The following is a 21195-nucleotide window of genomic DNA, read 5'->3' as shown; positions in this document are numbered from 1 at the left end:
ATACATTAAGGAGATTCTGCTGTACCTCTGGTTTAAACCCAGAAATACAAAGCCATGTGTAGTGTCAAAAGACTAGTATTGATGCCTCTAGCTGCAGTATCAGCAGAATCAAGCGCACAGCGTATGGAGGGGTTTGATATTAGCTTGTCTTCTGAGACAAGCTCTTGTCCTTTCTTTCTATGTTCCTTTGTGAGAAATTGGGGGTGGTCCTCCACTTCACCCCAGTGAGCATGGTCATAGTGAGCAAGCAAATCCATTGAGTTGGCATGGAGCGGATGGTTGGCAGATTGTGTTGCAACCCTTTTCCCTGCTGCACGGATACCCAGGCTCTCTTTGTCAGGGGGCAGGGCATCTACGCTAACTAAATTAGCATTCTTGCGAGCCATAGTAATTACTAGCAAGTCTGGTTGTACTTGTCACCTAATATACATAGAATCTGATGGAGAGGCCTTATATTTCGATCAACCCTGGGTGTTATTACTCTGGCCCAAACATGGTCTTTAAAATGCCCTCAGTGTAACGTAACATGCCTTTCAGCAGGGTAAATACTGAGTTGTCCTACGTGTGGATGAAGGTGTCAAAGACGAAATCCTCTTCTATAAGATACCTTGTGGAGCTGTACACCATAAAAAGCAGCAGCCCTACCTATTAACTCCTCATATGCTGTTGAATTGTTAGGAGGAGAGGGACGGGTAGGATATAAATCCGGGTTGAGTGTCCCCTGGAGGACAGTATCATAGTGTTGGTGTGTGGTGGTGTCCCAAAGGTGTCATGTCCTGCACTATGCCCACCCGTATCATATTCCGGAGACCCCCCCCGAGGTGAGATATATAGGAGATCTTCAACAAATTGCACTGGAGAAGTTGAGTGTGATAGTGGTGGAAGGTGTGGAGGTGGTGGTGAAAGGTGTGGAAGTGGTGAGGGTGCTGGAAGAGGCAAAGGGCTAGTAGCTTTGTCCAATTTCTTCCTGTGTTTTGTTGGTATTGATGAGTCAGGAGCCTCCTGGAAAGAAAGCTGTCTTTTTGATGGTGGAGGAACTAGAGCCGAAGGTTGGGTCGGTGAGAATACAGCAAGCATGAGGCTGGATATGGATCTGTTGCAGTCGAGCATCCAGCTTCTCTTGCTGTTCATGGAGGATAGGCTCTACTGGCTTGCCGGAATCACGTTTCAGAGTCGGATTTGAGGCTTTCGGATCCAACCCATGTTTTTGTGCCGAAGTCCCCCCCCCCCCTCGGTGTCGAAGCGGTGGATGTCGAAGGATGGCTCTGCACCAACAGTCGGCTTGGCACTGAGGTGCTTGAGGCTGAAGGCTTTGGCTTAGGCTGGTGTTTAGTTGCCGAGCCAGAGGGCGGGGCATCCAAAACAGTCTCTTAGGTGTCAACCATGTCCAGAGGGAAGTGTTGGACTGAGGGCCTCTTAATCAAAAGGGGTTGTGAACCTCTTAGAAGATTCAAAACGGTGGTGAGGGACAGGGGATACCGTACTCATGGACTGTTAAGCCGTTGTAACTTCCTGAATCTCCAAGTCGCCTTCGAGATTGGAGACGGAACTGCCCTCAGGATCAAACACCTCTTCCTCTGCAACGGATGCTTCTGTGTGTTGTTCTTCACCAACGTCTTCATGGGCAAAGATGTTGGAAGTGACCTTGATGCTTCTCTGCTGAATTTTAAGTCGGCATGCTTGACGGTCTCAGAAGCTTTTCTTGGAACGGAAGGATCAACAAGCCTTGCAATTCGCCTCCCTGTGTTCTGGCGACAAACACAGGTCACAGTCCTGATGTAAGTGAGTCTAGGCATATTTTGCATGGCAGCAAGGCAGTAACAGAAGGGTGTTTGTTCCATCACCAGCAGGGCATTTTCTGGGGAAGCTGATGGAGACTGAGGAAGACTGAGGGAGATGGTCCTGAAGGGCAAGGCCTAATAGGGGCTGTGGTTGAAGCGCGTTGACTTGATAAGGATGTATCTGTGCCTCGATAAGCAGAATAAGAGAGCGCGACTGAAACAATACCGATGATGGTGAGAGTGTAGCACACCCCAAAAAAAGCACTATAACATTCTGGAACCAAAGCGCAGGCACACATGTCTGAACCAAACAGCGGAAAGAAAACAATCTAACAATGGAGTCAATATCCATGTGCATTATCTCCAAGAGGAAAGTCGCTCAAACCTGTGACTCAAATGACTTCTTCAAAGAAAAACAACTTGCACACATCCGCACCCAACATTAGATGGCAGGAATATGCAAAGCATGTGTATCTACAGCCACACATTCCTCAAACATTCTATTTCAAAGGACTCTTTCCACCATTCCATAAATTAAGCGGTCAAGCACCTAAAACTGTAACATTTAAAGGAAAGCAAAATCACCAGTAAAATAGATCAGTAAATTGAAGTGCAGTGTGTGAGAGTCACAGATTTGACTTGTCAGGAAGACAATGACCCCTTACTTTTCAAAAGTCAAACAATTGAGTAGCATATACTTGGGTTAAAATAGTAGAGTCACCAAACAGGAATAAATGTGTTTGAAACCCTAGTATAGAACTTAAATTATCAATCTTGCCATGAATACCTGCTGGTATAATGAAAGGATCCACCCCCACTTTAGAACCTTCTGGAAGAATGCTCACAAGCCAGTCCTCCTGACTAGGGGTTTCTTTCAAGCCTGCAGGTAGAAAAGTAAATACATTAAGATATATTACAACAATCAATAACAAACGAAATGTGGCTTTTGCATACTCAGTGCCTGCGGAGACATATTATCCAAAACCCAGACACAGAAAGCAACAAACCTACAGAAATCCACACGTGCATTGACTTCTGGACACTCGGGTACCCTCTTGACATGCAAGCACATCAACAAAAAGGAGCATGCACACGACTAAATGCAGCTCTGCTAAACAAACAAGCAGCCACGTTTAACAGTAGCTGGCTTACATGGATGACTATGGGTAGACAGACAGCTACAGATGGATGGGTGCTTAGTTTCTTCTGGGGAAGATTCTGGATTCTATGTCAGGACTGGAGGCGAGGATTATGCTCTTCTTTCCTAATCTTTAATACTTCCAGCAGTGTTCAACAAACTATCTTTCCTAAGAACCCCTGGAAAGGAAACAGGAACAAACAAAGCAGTAACCAATCATATGTCACTTTATAGTCCTTACAACCAAACGTGTCCCCGAGGCACTTCCTCTTTCTTTCCTACTTCCAACAGAGATAAGTAGCCTCTCACGTTTAATTATGTTAATTGCCGTGTTCTCATAGTGTGAAGCGTTTCTGGTGTAGAGAGTTTCGGTAAATGACCTTTTTGCACTGTGATAGCTTTTTAACACCGCAGTGGGAGTGTGGCGGGCAACACTCCGCTTGCGGCCAAGTGAGAACCGCTTACCGTGGTGGCTGCCTCACTAGAGGGCAGACGACAATTATTGTGTCATCGGCCGGTGCGCTAAAAATGACAGAGAAACTGACAGCACAGCGCCCGTCACCACGAGCCACATGCCTATCTGGAAGCCAGAAGCCCTACCGAGTCAGGGCATGGATTTGTGGGAATAAAAAGCAAGCGGTATACGCCAACCTTGTGGGACTGATCGGGAAACTTTTCAGTCCCTTTTTTTCTCCTGCATGTTTTGTACTGTGCCTATTATGAACGGCCGCTTCAGGGGCTCGGCCCATGCGGTAAGAGACTTAACCCTTCTGGGTACATAGGGTGAAAGCCTCTCTCTGACCCACTCCCATTGAATTTGAGTGCTGTTAGCATTTCGCAAATTGGTGGTTCATACCGCGCTTCAATTTGGCTTAAAGCGTGCAAAATCTGTGGGAGCCTCCCTCCCCATTTTTTCCCAAATAATTACGAATCTTGTACAATATAAATTCCCAGTGGGTTATATAGTGGGAGGTAAGATTTCTTTTTAGCAGAGATGACTCTCCTACACCCCCAAGAGGATGGGGACTACACTGAGGAGGAAACCATTTCACTGCTCCCAGTAGATGATGAATTTTGCTAGGCTGTGGATGCATAATCCACCAGGCAGCAGCCTCAACCATAGAACCGTTGGAAAGGCGCCTCTTACATTTAGTCTACATCTGCCCAGTCCCTCTTAATCGATCAGTGTACCCCCTTCATTAGGTCTCCTTGGGACTGGAACATCAGGCTCTTCGGCACCCTAAATGCATATCAGATACGGGGCTACATTTGGCAGCACTTGAGAAGTTAAAAAGGACATTTTTAGAATCCTCCTCCCAGGGGAAGAAAAACCAGGACACTCTGAACGCCCCTGATAATACGCCTGTGCCTTCCTAATATGGAGATGGGGATGACAAAGATTCCGTCGCAGAATCTGTAGACGAGGCTGGCCCTTCCAGACCTTGGCGTCCTGGACACCCCCTTCCAAATGCCAAACCAGACCCTGTACTGCCATTTGATAAAGTTTTGTTTTGACCAATGACTTTGTGTTTCACCACTGCGCATATTAGTTGCTCAATGTTCACCAGTAGCACATGGTATGTTTTGTTCAGTTTAGCCGCCTATGGGCTTTGACATGGCATTAGCCATTACTTTCTGTATTCAGTTTAGCCGCCTATGGGCTTTGACATTGCATTAGCCATTACATTCTGTATTCTGCCTATTGGCTTTGACATGCTGTATCCAGTCTAGCCGCCTATTGGCTTTGACATTGCATTCCTATTGGCTTTGACATGATGTATTCAATTTAGCTGCCTATTGACTTTGACATGCTATTAGATATTCTGCCTATGGGCTTTGACATGATATCATATCAGCTCCGCTGCCTATTGGCTTTGACATGATATTATACATTACATTTTGTATTCAGCTCCGCTGCCTATTGGCTTTGACATGATCAGCTCAGCTGCCTATTGGCTTTGACATGATATTATATATTGCATTTTGTATTCAGCTCAGCTGCCTATTGGCTTTGACATGACACTAGACATTGCATTTGATATTTAGGTTAGCTGCCTATTGCCTTTAACATGACATTGCATTTGATATTTAGGTTAGCTGCCCATTGCCTTTAACGTGGAGTTAGACATTGCAGTTGAGAATCCAAGCTGTATTTTTCCAAGCTGTGTTTTTGCACCAGAGAACCAAGATGTTTTTCTCACAGTAGACTAGACATGATAAGAGAGAGTACATGGGTGTTGTTTTTCTCTTCGCCTGAGCTTGGGAACAGGAGTAGTCTTGGAGACCTGGCCAGTCTCCAAAAGGCTTGCTCAGTTTCCCAGGTCTGAGAGGAGGGGGCACACCTTTGTAACGAATGTAACAGGCTGCAGAGAGTCAGATTTGAATCTGCCGGACCTCGTGCTGGAGCTTGGCGCCAGCTGCCAGCATCTCGTGTGGGTAGATGAAACTCTTTCTCGCGGCTGACAGGGGTCATCAGCTTGCAGACCTTAGAAAGATGTAGCTGTAAATAGTTCCTACACGGTGAAGTATTTGTTTTGCTTTGCATTCAATATCTTATAAATATAACCTGCTGTGTATATTGCAAACTGATATATTTTGTTTGATTAACGCGGACTTGAAAGCTACTAATTCGTCATTCATAAAAATTGGGGTTGGACAAGAATTAACAACAATAAAAGTCTTCTTTGACCTCACAAGTGCATTTCTAGTGGTTTATGTATGTGCTTAGAAACTAGATTAAGAGGAAAGCACTACAGACCCCTAGGGGGATCCCTCAAACATGCTGGATCCAGAGGATCTGGTTCACCCTAAATCCACAAAATGTTTTTCATCTGATAAAGTGGGCAAATACGTGTCCAACAGGCTGAGAAAGCCTCTGGAGAAGGAGATGCATGCAAAACTCTGGGCGGAATGTCCACTACCCTTCCTCTCTGGTAATGTATCCGCCACTCCTGAAATAAATGCCCGGATTGCACCTTTCTTCAGAAGTTCGTTCAGGATCCTAAAAAAAAGGCATGCATAGAAAGGTTGTGGAAGGCCTACCAGGATAAACTTTTCAATGTCATAGGTCCTTTGACAAAGATACTAGAGTTGGCAGAGTAAACAAATGCCAATGGGGGCCCGTTTCTCCCGAGGAGATATCTGGATGAGTGCAGTGTGCTGTCATTTTCTTGGGCATTGCCAACTGTGGGCTGTCCACAGAGAGCAGTCATTCCCTCCTTATCAAGGCCAATCCCAAGCTAGGGGACCTTGCCTCGTCAGAGACATGGCTAGCGGCCCAGGGAAACCGGTTTGGCAACCCGTTTGTTCGGGAGCTTGGCAGGTTTTTGCTACATTTACATCAATAGATAAGGCACAGACCTCTATCAAAAAAATCTTCAACACAGCCTTTTATATGGGGGATGGTTGTGGCAGGGGGCAGGCATCCGGCCACTTCTACTATCAAGGCTCCTCCAGAGGACAGGCCTACCACAAAACCAAGAACATTCCGTTCAGGGGGTTTCTTTCCTACAAGATGGGGCTATCAGGGCTGAGGCAGCAGAGGTTCCTCGAGAGGACATCCACAAGGAGCAAAATCCATTAAGTGTAAAATTCCAGATCATGTATTCAGGTGGGGGGCCGGCAGTCTCAATTTCTGTACAATTGACAAATCGTTACAGCAGACGCCTGGGTGCTTCAAACAGTGGATGGTTTTCAGATAGAGTTTTACGGGTCTCCAATCCAACAAAGGAACCCTCACGCTTTGCATTTTTCCAAGTATCAGAAGTCATTGATAGATCAAGAGGTGGAAGATCAGCTTAGCAAGCAGGCCATCACCCCAACTCAGGTCCACCCAAGAGTTTTTTTGAGCAACCTGTTCCTGGTGGAAAAGAGGGATGGGGGACAGTGTCCAGTAATCAATTTCCGGGAGATCAATGGCTGGTTAGTATATCGACACTTCAAAATGGAAGGGATCCATCTCCTCAGAAATATTTAGTGCCCAGACAATTGGATGGTGCGCCTGGATCTCAAGGACGCGTTTTTAATGATTCCCATTTCTTCCCCTCATTGTCATTTCCTACAGTTTCAATGGTGGACTTCAAGACCCTTTCCTTGGGTTGGGTCTCTCCTCGGCCCCTTTGTGTTTCACCAAGGTTCTGAAACCCGTGGTCGAGAATCTGAGGGCTCAAGGCCTTTGTTGCATCATTTATTTGGACAGTATCCTCATCATGCATCAATGCCCTTCCGCGTTACAACATTAACTCCAGCTTACTATCAATCTTTTGGAGAGTCTGGTGTTCCACATCAATGTCAATAAATCGATATTGATGCCTGCCAAGCAAATCACCTTCCTGGGGTTTGTCATAGACTCAGTGCACAAGACACTCAGACTGCCATGCAGAAAATGGCAAATATCCGCAGGGAACTGAAGAGGACTCTGGCTCATCCCTCAATTTCCCTACACCAGGAGGCGAGAATAGTGGGACTCCTCTCCTCCTAGATCCAAGCGATCTTCCTAGGGCTGCTGCATCACAGAGCTCTCCAGAGATTCATAGCGTTTCACTTACGCAAGGGTCCCCAATACTTGGAATGGGTACCTCTGACGGAGGAGGTCAGAAAGGAAATGGAATAGTAGTTATCCCACACAGAGGCATGGAATGCAGGGGCCATTTTTTTGGAACAGAACCAGACATCATTATAGAGCCAATGCCAGCAAATCCAGATGGGGTGCCAGATACGGCGAGTCATTCACAGGAGGGAAACGGTTGCCAGACAAGCAATCCCTCCACATCAATTGCCTAGAGCTCATGGCAGGCTCCATTGCAGGTCAATGCTGGACGAAGGACAGGGCGAACTGCCCAGTCCTTCTCAAGATGGACAACGTCTTGGCGGTTCAATATATAAATCACATCGGGCCTCAGATCAAAAGTCCTAGCGGATCTAGCCAGGGGTTTAAGGACATATTGCCGCAACAACGTGACCTGTTTGTGTCCCGTTTGGAGCTCCAGCTCCCGAGGTATTTCAGTAGGAAGCTGGATCCCCTAGCTCTGGCAACGGACGCATTCCTGGAAGGACTGGTCAAAGGACAACGGGTATGTGTTTCCCCCCCTTCGCCACGATCATGAGATTGCCGGCGCAGGTCAGGACACAGCAAGCGGGGGAGGTGTTGCTCACACCAATGTGGAGGTCTTAAGCATGGTTTCCGGTTCTTCTGGAACTTTCTTAGAATTTTCCAATACGACTTCCCCTCTCTCTAGATATTCTTCAGAATCACCTAGGCCAGAATGACCCATTAGTCCTCCAGGTCAGTCTACCTCTTATGGCCTGGCAGATTACAGGGAACAATGGAAAGTCCCAGGCCTCTCAAAGGAGGCTGCCGAGATGCTCTCAAAAGCTCGGGTGGACAGGACATCCAACAGATACAAGTCCGCATGGACCAGATAGGTGCATTAGTGTGTTCAATGCTAAGAGGATCCTAGGTATGGGATAACGGACAGTTAATTCGTATTGCTCTGCTATTTCCGCTATTTGGCAGGTCACTGGCCAATACAAGAGATCCCTGTAGGAGAACACCCCCTGGTTTGCAAATTACTGAGGGAATACATCTCTCCTTACCTCCGGAACCCAAATACTCCACTCTTTGGGATGTCAATATGGTGCTCAACCTCTTCCAGTCTTAGCAGAGAAATTAGTACCTTTCTCGTAAGGAACTATCGGCAAAATTGGCGATGTTCCTATGTCTGGCTTCATGTCGTAGGGTGTCCAACGTCAGAGCCCTGGATGTCTCAAACAGAGTATTTTTCATGCATGGGGTTGCCTTCAAGATCTCCAGGAGGACAAAGACAGACTCAAGAACTATTTCTTACCCAAACTTCGACTGGCATCCCAAACTCTGAGCAGTTTGATGCCTCAAAGCATACGAAGATATGACACAAGAGTTTCGCCATCCAGGTGAGAAGCAACTGCTAATATCTCTAGTGAAACCATTCAAAGCTGTTTCATCTCCCACTATTGCACGTTGAGTCTGCTGGGTCATGTTAGAAGCCGGCACTGATGTCTCTCTGTATGGCACTCACTCTGTGAGAGGGACAATGGCCTCAAACTATGTTCAAATGGTTCTACTTCAAACCGGTGATGAATATGGCGCCTCTAGTGGTGGATACGTTTTGAACAAGCATAATCCTCGCCACCGGTCCTGACATAGAATGTAAAATCTCCCAGCATATGTAGAGGAAAGTTTCAATTCTATTAAGGACACCGAGGCAATGATTATTCCCTCCCCTCTTTACAATCGTATTCTAACCTGGGGTAAACGATTCTAAAGGTATACAACCGAGGAGTTTATTTTGTTGAGAGAAGTAAGCCTTGTAGTTACTATAAATAATAATGGTGGTATTATATAGTGATCATGTATCTACCAGTTGTGAGATTTATTGTTCGAACATGGAAATGTTGATTCTTTCTTTAGGAAGTTGCATATTTTTGGGGGGGATTGTAGAGTGGTGTCTTCAATAAGGTTCTGTTTCTTTGGTTGTTCTTAGGTTCGGATTCCACCAGGGGTGACTGATTCACAGACAGGCTAATCATTGAGAATACTGCAGTCGCACTCAAGAAAGAGGAAGCACCTCGGGAACACGTTTTGTTATATAGACTATAATGTGACATATGATTGGATACTGCTTTGTTTGTTCCTGTTTTCTTCTTAGGGGTTCTTGGGAAAGGTAGTTTGTTGAACGCTGCTGGACGTATTAAAGGTTATGAAAGATGAGCATAATCCTTGCCTCCAGGTCCTTAATAGAACTGAAACTTTCCTTTACCTTATGCTAGGAACTTTTACATTTATGCTCATTTACTATTTATCTCCTCTGCAAAGGAAATGGCGTTCAAGGAGGAGAAAGAGTGGAGTATCAACTTCCATTCTATAAATTGCATTTCAGAGGAGAAATAACTTCTTAAGAGTAATTTTAAAACCTCAGCCTCCCCGCAAATCCAATCTTTGTTCTCTTGGGAATAAACAAATGTAGACAATAATATGCATCTGAATTCCCATTCCATACACAGGGTCTTTCTTACAATCATAACAGTGTCAGGTTTCAAAAGGATACATGTGAGTTGGAGAAAATAGTGTTATGTCCAGGTACACAGAATTATTGGCCTCTCATTGGGTGGTGGGTAATCTAATATTTCAGACTTCATACCCACAGTGTGGTCGAAGTGGGAATAGAAATACTGAAACTAGGAGTAAAAAAAAAAAAAAGGTGTGTGAGACTGCCAAATCGGAGCATGCTCCAAGAATTATCAACCAATGGTATAAAATCTGATCATGTCATCCTTATTACAATGTGATGGGTGGCAAACCTCAGCCAAGGATTTGTGACGGGTGGTAGATACGAGATTGAATGATGTGATATACATGTAGGCAAGTAATAACGATTATTAGAATGAGCAACTAGTAATGAAAAAGCCAAGGTGAACCAAAAGTTATGCATGGAATGTGCATCATGAAACGGCAGACCATGTGGGATGAGCACAAATGTCTTGAACTGGCATGAATCTGGGAACATAAGACAGGGCTTACAGTTCTTAGCTGTTGTCACTTTCTATATTTCTCAGACTAATCTTTTACTTCTACAGATCTTTGCAGAAGCTGTCTTTTGCTCTTCTATAAATATTTGACTCAAAAAGAGGATAATGGAAAGATGACGTAAAATCATGCTTCATGGCAACTTAAGATAAGCAGTGTTCACTTTAATTTGACTCGGTGAGAGGGGTCATACGGGAATTGGTGCATGAGGATCAATGTGGCTTTATATCAGCATGAAGTACTTTAATCTTCGCAGACTGACGTATGTACTGCACAAAATTGAGAACGGCAGATCGCGGTATGGCACTGGTATCAATCGACTTGTAAAAAGCTTTTGGTACCGCTGACTGGCCCTATTTGATACACGTTTTGCAGGGGATGGGATTCGGAATAGTCCTCAGAAACTGGGTGAAACTCCTTTACAAGGATCCCCGGGTCAGTTTAAGGGTTGGGGTGTGCTATGAGAGAATTGGGTGGTGGAGAGGGGCACCCGGCAGATATGCCCCCTCTCACTGATTCTGTTCATCCTCTCTCTTAAACCTTTGGCGATCATGCCGCATAGGGAATTGGAACTTGGGGACATTCAGGTGTGGGGGAGTCTATTCACATAATTTCCTTACACGCAGACGAAGTGTTGATCTATGTCCATCCCACAGGGTGCCACTACTGATGGGGCTTATGAGTGAATTTGACGAGGTATCTGGCCTGCAGGTTAACATCCAGAAGACTCTATTATTACCATTAAAACTTGCAACAACTCCTGGAGCAGCTCCCAGAGCTGGGATTCAGATGGGAGATGGAGAGCTTCCGCTATTTGGGTGTTATGGTCACCCACACAGCAGCTCAATATCAACATCCGAATATAGATAGAGTTCTGTGTGTTCTCACCAGGTCACTAGAGTTTTGGAACATGCTACCCTTGTTGGTCATGGGAAGGGCGGTCATCGACAAGATGGTTTTTCCCCCCGAGATGCCTGTATGCAGTACAAAATCCGCTTGGTCTTGGAGAATTTCAGAAATGTAATAGCTTGTTGACATCTATGGTATGGGTGGGAAAGAGTTCTCCCAGATATGCAGCTATATTACTACGCATTGCATCTACAACATGCGGCCCAGTGGACAGTCTAGTCTGATAACTGGGAGAAAAGACTCTTGTGCGAAATAATGGGCGGACTCATTGGCATGCTTGTTGATTTGGGCTGGTGGGGGCTCGGAGGTCCAGGTCCCAGTCCCATACTGGGTGCAACATACGGCCTCAATATATTGGAAATGGTTGTCAAAACAATCCTCTGCAGGACCCCGTTCAACAGAGAGTTGTGCCTGTGCGACCTTACACCATTTGGTCACATAGACTCGGATTTGTCCATGGACTGTTGAAGGGCTGAGGGTTGCCTTCAGGTTGGAGACATCTACCCGGGGTGGTTTTCATCACCTTCTTGCAATGTTTCAAACTGGAAAATACAGCCAAAGTAGTGTGGAGTTGCTTCCCGGCAGCACCAGCGCCATCTCAGGCACTGGGTGATAGAGGGATGGTAGACTCTTGATCACCCTCTTCTACGGCAATCAAGGGGATACATGACAAAACCCCCAATCAGAGCCCAACGGGCAGGGAAGGTGGAACTAGGGGAGCCCCTTACAGGCGTAGACTAGAATCCTGCATGTGAGTTGGTCCGCATGATCTTGCAATAACAGGGTTAAACATTTTATATTCCAATTACCACCAGGCATATGTGACACCTTATGTGTTGAACAGGATTGATCCCACCAAGAGGGCAAAGTGTGGCCGTTATAGGAAGGAGGGTACCTCATTTCTGCATCTTCCTTGGCTCTGTGATGAGGTGCTGGAGGGAGGTGGTGCCTAGATTTGAGACGACTACAGGGGTTACGGGCCCATTCACCCCTGAGGCATGTCTGCTGGGGATAGTGAAGAGGCCCAAAAGGCAGACACTGTCCAATAAGTTCTTGCAACTTATACTCCTATTGGAAAAAAGGAGGGTTGCTATTGGGTGGTTGGGCTCTTGGGCACCACAAATAACACATTAGGTTAAGGATATGCTTGAGCGAGGGGGTCGCGGAGAAGCAGCACAAGTGCCTGTCCCGATCAGATGAGAAAGCTCTAGAGGATGGGGAAACATGGGGATTACTTCTAGAAAGATTTATTAATCATGGAAAATATAATGCTGACTGAGAACTAGATGATGAAGCGACACAGGCATCCCGGGTACATTGCTGTTTCATAGAGCCGCAGAAGGCAGGAGTTGTTATGATGTGTATACTTTAGGTTGGCTTGCAGACTTGGTCTACAATGTATCAGTTACCTTGGCCGTCATAGTGCAGCAACAAATATAAGCGCACTGTGGGGCACATGTAACTAATGACTGACGCTGTTTGAATTATCTGTGACTTTGTGACACCGAAAAGCTGAAAAATAAAGGTTTAAAAAAAAACAAGAAAAAAAAAACAAACAAAAAAAAAAACTTTAATTTGACTCATGGTCTATTTTTTACAGAAATTACTTCTCCTAGGTGAAGGAACATTTCAGTGTTCAGGCCCCCACCAATCCCTGTCCTCTTTGGAACAATCATCTGTAGATGTTAAAAGAAGAATATGATCGGGACCGTAATTCAGTATCTCTACCTGCCTAAAACTAACATAAGACCCATATGCACCACCAGGAACAACTAAGAGCTTAGTCACCAGTGACTCTTGGTCATGACCAAAGAGCTACACGTCCAGCGCATGGGCTTCACCAACAGTGATTCTTATCTCCCAAACCCAGAAATGGAAGTTTTTGGCACATTACTTAGCCCTGTGCCCAATTCTCCCCAGCTCAGTACTTGCTGGACAACACCATGCTCTGAAATCACATACCAGTTTCCCACTTGGTGTTATCTTGCACATATTTATTTCATTGTTTTATAAAATGCCACAACCAGTAGACAGACCTATGTGTTTAAATTGTCACTATAATTATTTCCCATGTCTGTCATTAGTTCCTCCATCACCAGTGTCCCATGCATTTATCTAAAACAGAGAAAGGGTATGTTGAACAGGTACATGCATAATAAAATGATGGAGTAGTTCTTCTGTTTGTTTATACCGCCTATTAGGGTTATAAGAGAACCTTTATAGAGTGTACATTAGAAGTAAAATGCAAGCCCATTAGAGGTTAATTCAGGTGCAGCCTCAGGAGTGAGTAGACGGCAGTCATTGTTCCTAATGGTCCTTGTTTCCAGAACAGGTTCAACACTATCAGATGTATCTTGAATATGCTGACTGGGAAGTGGTGCCAATGTAGGAAAACTTGGCAGCAATTTGCTAGGATGGGAATGCGTTTTGATGTGGTGCCCCCTTAACCCAGCATCTCCCTCTCACAAATGTATAACTATCAATGTGGCTCAGACCATCTACCTCTTTCTGTTATGTATAAATAATGTGTGGGTGCTACAACAAACATACTTTATTAGGTTTGGATATGTTTAAAGCCACTAATAAAGAAATTTAAAAGAAATTCAGTTGATTCAGTTATGTTCAATCCCATATTCTGCATATGAATATCAGTCTTTTCAGAGAATTTCAAGGGTTTGTGGTGATTTATGTCAGTTTCTTTCAGAGGGAGCTACAGTGATTTGTCTGCTTGAATCTTTAGGACAGGATGATCAATGATCCTTATGTCGTAACACTTAATTTAGGATGAACCTTTTGAAAAACTACTGAAAAGAATTTGACCACTGAATTAAAAGCCCCGCATAACATCAAAAGCAATCTCCATTCCAGATTTGGGGGCATCCTGTCAGTTCAACATGTGCTAGGAAGAAATAATAGGTGAGTACAGAGCTTTAGCTACAATAGCACACATTAATAATCTTCTCTATGACGTTATTACCATTAACTACTTGTCTGACCTTTAAAAAATTGTAATTAAGCAGTTTGCCCACAGGTGCCTACGTAAGACGTTTTTCAAAATGTACCTCTTCCTATAGGCGTAATTATGTAGCTTAAACTACACAACGATGCACATACACACAGATATATCAAAGTTTGGCAAAACTTAACAATGTTAGGAATGATAACACTTTAAAGTCCCCTCATATAATATCAACCATTCCCCTTCTTAACAGGTCATAGAAACACTTCTTAAATGTACACCTAAATTAATTAGCTGAAATGAATTACAGTACATATTCATGGTTCTGCTGACTGCAGTATCTTTATCTAATGATCTATCGTAATACAAACTACATTTTTATTATAGTCTACAAACCTCACTGAGGTAAGGCTATTTTATACAAAAACAATGTTCACTTTAAAACACAGGGGGAAACCTATTTTATTGGGCAAGGCACATCTCAAGAACAGCAGATGGGTCACTTACCCATCTTCATGAGTGTCCAGTTGCTGTCCATTTGTTGCGCTGCCTGCAAAAAGTAGCGTCCATCTGTCCATAGTGCTGCACTCTGCTCCGTTATAATGGCTGTACCTGTTCAAGAAGAAAAAGGAAAAGACATTTGCTTAAGTGTTGAAAAACCGGATTTCCATGTATGCAAGGTGATCTTCCCACCTAATCTGCTAACATACTAAGTTAGAGCAATGCAATTCAGATGGAAACAGGATTGGGAGCAAGTCTCTGAAAAAGGGGATATTTTAGGAGAAGGTGTGCATGCCAACGGCTGTTGCCTTAAAAGTGACCAGTTAACTCCATCCACAGCTAACCTGGAAATCTCTCTTTCAATTCACTGTGGCTGTGGACGCACTGAGTTTCATGCTTAGTAAATCATTAAAGCAGTGCTGAGAATCTACAGCGAGAAACTGCGCTCCTGTCTGAAACAAGGGTTTAAGGGACAGTTTGCCCTTTAACAAATTAGAGAAAATATCGAAGGTGGAGTGCTGCAGCTAAACAAAACTGTCTTATGCTGGGGTATTGGTTTTTATGACCCAACAATGTGACAACGTGATCAATTAACCTACCAGACTAGTATTTTTGTAAATCTGTGTGAATACAATTCATTTTTTTTTGTTTTTATACTAAACTAAGCACCCTCCCCTTTCATGCTAAACAGCAATTCTGGATGTGCATCAACCGAAATCTAGTTAAAATGCACACTTCTCCCAGTCCCTATTGCTACGCACTGCCCACATGGCCTGCTGTTCATAATGGCTTTAAAAGCACAGGTGAAGGCACTGGCTGGCATATGTTCAGGGCTCACTTATCTATATGGTATTGCATGCATGGGCTGCAATAATGAGCCACAAATACCACCCAAAACACTGTAAGGATTTTATAGCTCCTGGTCAGTCTACGAAGCTCTTGGCAACAACAAAAATGCATACATCAAGTGCTACTTTCAGTACCTGCTACACAATGTACTACTGTGACTTAGGTTCTACTTGATATGCATTTATAAGGGTCTGTAATAATATGGAATATTGGTTGGGGGAGGAAGAGAGTTCTTCCGAGGTAACACATTCAAGAGTCTCTTAGGCCCAAAACATAAGTCCAATAAATAAAACTGGGTCTCACCCCTGGTACCTGTGGCACACAGCAGGCAAGCTTTAGCTAATGAAAAGTGTATAACATATTTACCAGCACCAAAACAATTAAAAGTCCATAAACAATTATAAAACAAAAATACCAAAACCAATTTGTAAAACAGAGAAAACTTGAATGAGAAAAATTACACCTAAACACTGAAATGCAATAAGGGGAAGTGAAGATATGAATTTGTAAAGTTTTAAGGCAAATGTGTTAAGAAAAAGCAAATGCCAATTATGAGTCACTAGTCACAGCTGACCAGGACTAAGGCACAATTTCAGGCCAACTGCAGTGGAACAGATGCCGGATACCCCAAGTTGTTTCCTGCTCAAAGATTTTATCTTCTGACTTAGTCTTTGAAATTGTAACTCCTCCAGCGGTGCTATGTTGCAGGCTGTATCCAACTAACTCCTCTCAACGCTGCATAGCCATAGGCCAAGGACAACCATTGGTTTTGGCAGGAAAAGTTCAAAGCAGGAAACATTCAAGATTTGCAGCAGTTGAAGTCCTCTTTTTGAGCAAATACTTTTGCGCTTTGTGAGATTTCTAACTTTGGACTTAGTCTCTTTTTCGGAGCTCAAAGTTATTAGGGAAAGCATGGAAGTTGTATCCAACAGACACAGGCAGACACATTAGCAGAGTCCCAACTTTTTTAACTTTCTAGAACAGTTCCTCTTGGACTCAAAGGGTCCCAAGACCTCAGGTACGGAACCTAGGAGCCAGGGCTGGCTCTGGCAGAGGCCACCATCCATTTGAGGTCCAATTAATTACCAATGGTCTGCGGGGCACTCCGGAAAAAGGCTACTTGCAGCTTGTTGTGTCCCTATAGCCACAGTGGAGATCAGCCAAGTGACACTTGAGGAATCCACTTATCTGCCCTGAATAAGAATGTTCTTCCTCAGGTCCTGTAGCGCTCTGATGAGCTGTGGGCCAGTGACATTTTTGAAGGGTGGTGGTGGCTGCTGGAAACACCTTAGCCAATGAGAAAAAAGTATCTTGGGGCAAGCCTTCACACATCCTGCCTCTTTGTACTGCAAACTATCCCAAAGTGCATTATTCTGAGGCAAATCCAAGACATTAACATTGTTCTGCCCTTGAAGGCTGCTGCTGTGCCAGCCAGGGGTGGCTTAAGAAATTGGCAGTCCCCTCCTCCTCAACTATAACAGCCGGTTCTGGGATCAGATCCCCCAGTCACAGGGCTGGTGCCACGGTGGTCACATACAGCCTATGGGACAAAGACTTCCCCTGGACTCCCATTACACATAACTATGAATGGGTAGTGCCCCAACCTCCAGGTCTCTCTCAAGCTGATAACGTTTCTGAACCCTCTCCAGATGTCCTTCCTGAGCGGAGTCACATAACTCACACCCAGGTCTTCCTGACAAAAGGCCAAAGGCATTGTTTTTGCTCTCTGAGCAGTTTCACGCTTTATTAAGGGGAAGGACTGACAGGGGCTGTAGCTGGCAGGCTAATACTAATTAGCCGACTACAGGATAAGGCAAAGTAGATCTTTTAAAAGTTACTTTTCCTGAATATTTATTAATAATCCAACTTCACTAATATTCAAAATAGTGGTTCAATCATCTCTTTAATGTGTCCCAAACCAAAGATAGCAGAATTATTATTTTATCTGGACTTTAGCTTTTCTGATAGGACATCTACAACTCTTCCTCAGTCAAAACAGTTTTTGTGGTTAGTCAATGTAGGTACATGTCAACACTAAGGCCCTCATTATGAGTTTGGCAGGCGACAGAAGCCGCCCGCCAAACTGAAACCGTCAAGACCGCCTGTGAGGTCCAAACACCGCCGGCCCTATCTGGAGTTCACCGCAGGGCCTGAGGTGAACAGGGCCTTAACACTGCAGCCAGCTCGTAATCAAGCCGGCGGCAATGTGGCAGTGCAGAGGGTGCAGGAGCACCCATCGCGAATGCGAGACAGGGATGAGCATGGGGCCCCCTGCACTGCCCATGCCAGGTGCATGGGCAGTGCAGGGGCTCCCTTTCCGCCAGCCTTTCCATGGCAGTGGAACTGCCATGGAAAGGCTGGCATATGGGGACTCTTAATCGGGAGGGCAGCACAGCCTTGGTGGTTTACAACCGCCAGGCTGCCAGCAACTGGCGGTGTCGACGGTCGTAATGTGGCGGTCGGACCGCCATAACCGTGGCAGTCCGACCCCCACCATGAGCCTGGCCGTCTCAAGACCGCCAGACTCATAATGAGAGCCTAAATTCTTGCATGTATGACTTTTAAATATTTGGCACCATGCCTTGTTGGCTATACGACCTGTTTTAGGGGGTGACTATTTTAATACTTTAAAGTAGAGTTCTTTTCTGTCTAAAATGGTTACTTTGACAGATATAAAATCTGCAGCAATCGGAGGATAGCACAATATGTGGTGCAGTCGTCAGGTGGCAATTAACTTTCCATACATTGGTGTATTTTCCTATACCATATAATATGGCCTTAATGGGAGGTAAAGTATGTCATTTAGGAGATAGGCAATTTTCTCATGCTTTTAGGTCATAGCACATACACTGGCACCAGGAGAGCAGTGCCTGTTTGTGAAAGGTAAAAAAAAAAAAAAAGGCTGCATCAGTCCACACAAAAAGTTGTGCATGATCACTCAAAAAGAGGTACTTCCTCACAGGGTTTAACTTAAAAAAAATAAGGAAACATAAAATATGTGAATATTGTAAACACTCCACACACAAGGAGAAGAGTTGTGTAGGTTTTAAAGGAAGAGTCACTACTTTTCATTATAAAGATCTACATAACTGCCTTCAACACAATCTTCACACATGTGAAATCAAACAAATCAAAAATATGTTAATCCCTAGGGCTAATAGCCAAAGACACCTTCCTATTTAGTGTCAGCAATAAGGGCATAAGGTGACTCAGACTCAGCTAAGATATTCACTGTTTAACCTAATTTCAGTCTCAAATTCATACATAATAACCACATCATCACCTACTTTTCTTTGCTCATAACACTGTTTTCTTCATAATTTAATATGCTTCTTCAGTCTTCTGAATTTTAGCATCCTTGCACACCCCTGCATAATGTGCCTTCCATACCACATTTCATGCAAGTAGCACAGCTTGCAAAGAAATGTAGCTTCCTCCAGTATACCCTACCTAAAGCACTTAACTTTGTTGTTTTGCAGATTCACAGATTTTCTAGAGTCCTGAAATCCTTTACTACAGTTGAATGCCTCACTACTATCCCTTTTTTCATCCCTGCAAGATCTTCAACAATCTCAGTTATGCTCCACACATAAATTACTCCAAATTTCTCCACCATTCCTTCAATTATTAGCACAGTTCTATTTGGGTTTCTTGCTAAGAGCTTCTCTTATATCGTTCAGTTATTCATGCAATGCGATAAATGGTCTATTATGAGCTATGCTGTCAGTTATCTAAACTCGCATACTGTCTTCATATTCCTAAAACTGGTCACATAGTTTGCCACCATTTCTATGGTGACAAACTTGAACATTTCCACAATAACATTTATACAAGTTTCAAAATGTCCCTTGCATGTGTTTACAGACATCTCGAACACATCTCTAGGCTCTCCATAACCATTTCACCATGTTAAATCATCACTGCATTCCTATATATTGTCTTTCAGCACCTAAATTATGAGCAACACACATTGCTTTATGGCAGCAGGAAATGTCTTATTCCCAGTTGCCACAAACTATGAATCAAATATATTTTCCCATTTTTAGTTCTGGCTTTAGTTAAGTGTGTTTACTTTAATTAAAATTACATCAACGTGTATTGGGTTATTAGCCAGCCCTCTTCATTCAGGGATCTGGTGTTTCATTCACATTTTCTTCTGTTCACTATCAATCAATCAAGTGGCAATTGCAGTGCATGGTTTGTCACTTGAGTGGGTATCCAGGTGCTTGCTGCAAGTGTTATTCAAAAAGCAAGGTTTTCAGCGCATGCATGATATCTTTGCAGAGTGTCCGGAGTGGAAGTTTCTGGTTGGTTGGTGGAGGCAAAGGCGTAGGTTCAGGTAGGTGGGTCCTTGGTTATGGAGATCTTTATAGTCATGGGTCAGAAGCTTGAAGTGGCATCTCTTCTGGATCGGGAGCCAATGGAGGTCCTTCAGGTGCTGGGTGAGGTGGACACCAGAAGTTATTCCAGAGGGCGAAGTGTCTGCCATAGATCAGACCTCCATTTTGTCCATGTTGAGCTTCAGGCCTTTGTCTCTCATCCAGGCAGATACGTTCTTCATACAGTTGTGGAAGCTGGTCTTCATCCGGGTGGGGTCTGTGGAGAGAAAGAGGACAAGTTGCGTGTTGTCGGCATAGGAGATGATGTTGTGCGAACTCACAATGTCTGCAAGTGGGGTCATGTAGATGTTGAAGAGTACTGGGCTGAGAGAGGAGCTTTGGGACATGGCACAGATGGCGTGCTTGGCTTGTGAGGTGAAGGGGGTGCAGGCTGACTCTCTGGGTGCGCCCTGTGAGGAAGTATGCCATCCTTCTGAGCGCATCATCTGTGATCCCAATCTGGCGTAGTCAAGACCATGGCAGCTGCATCTCTTCTGTCAAGCAGGGCACAGATTGTATCTGTTGCGGCGATCAGAGCTGTCTCGGTGCTGTGATTGGCTCTGAAGCCTGATTGGGATGGGTTTAGTAGGTTGTTGCTCTCCAAGTGTTCGCTGAGTTGGAGGTTGTTCGCCTTCTCCAAGACCTTGGCGGGGAACTGGAGCAGAGAGATCGGGTGGTAGTTCTGGAGCTCGCTTGGGTCTGCAGAGCGTTTCTCTTCAGAGGCTGAAAATCCTGTTAGGTCAGGGGTCGCTGGGGGCTCCCCAGTGGCTGGAGCTCATGTGGTGGTGTTTGGTGTGCTGAGTTGTTTCCATATGGTGAGCGGGTGGGGTAGGTGGTGGTGGTTGTTGATGGGATGCTGGGGAGGTCGGAGGGATGGTGATCAAAGTTTCTATAGATGGCTTCTATCTTGTTGCGGAAGTGATCGGCAAGGCATTGCGGAGTTCTTGTGAAGGCGGGATGGAGTTTTCAATGGCTGACGGGAAAGCAAACTCTCTGATGATGGTGAAGAGTTCCTTGGTTTGGTGGCTGCTGGTCTCGAACAGGTGGGTCAGGGCCTCTTCTTTTGCAGATTCAATTCCATACAAGCCAGTGAAAAAAAAGAGCGGCCCCTGGAT

The 21195-nt window shown here is 44.6% G+C and overlaps 1 protein-coding gene across 1 annotated transcript in view; it reads right to left on the bottom strand.

Moving 5' to 3' along the window:
- The window catches only part of XPNPEP1 (X-prolyl aminopeptidase 1), a 433587-nt gene that overhangs the window by 348960 nt on the left and 63432 nt on the right, over positions 1-21195 (bottom strand). Inside the window, exons 5-6 of the mRNA XM_069239428.1 lie at positions 14859-14963; positions 2569-2661 (exon numbers count right to left, since the gene is read on the bottom strand). Coding sequence (XP_069095529.1) covers positions 2569-2661; positions 14859-14963 — 198 coding nt within the window. The remainder of the gene's footprint in view (positions 1-2568; positions 2662-14858; positions 14964-21195) is intronic.

The sequence above is a fragment of the Pleurodeles waltl genome, chromosome 6 (genome assembly GCF_031143425.1).
Source record: "Pleurodeles waltl isolate 20211129_DDA chromosome 6, aPleWal1.hap1.20221129, whole genome shotgun sequence".
NCBI classification, from domain to species: Eukaryota; Metazoa; Chordata; class Amphibia; order Caudata; family Salamandridae; genus Pleurodeles; species Pleurodeles waltl.
This window is presented reverse-complemented; position numbering and strand designations above follow the sequence as displayed.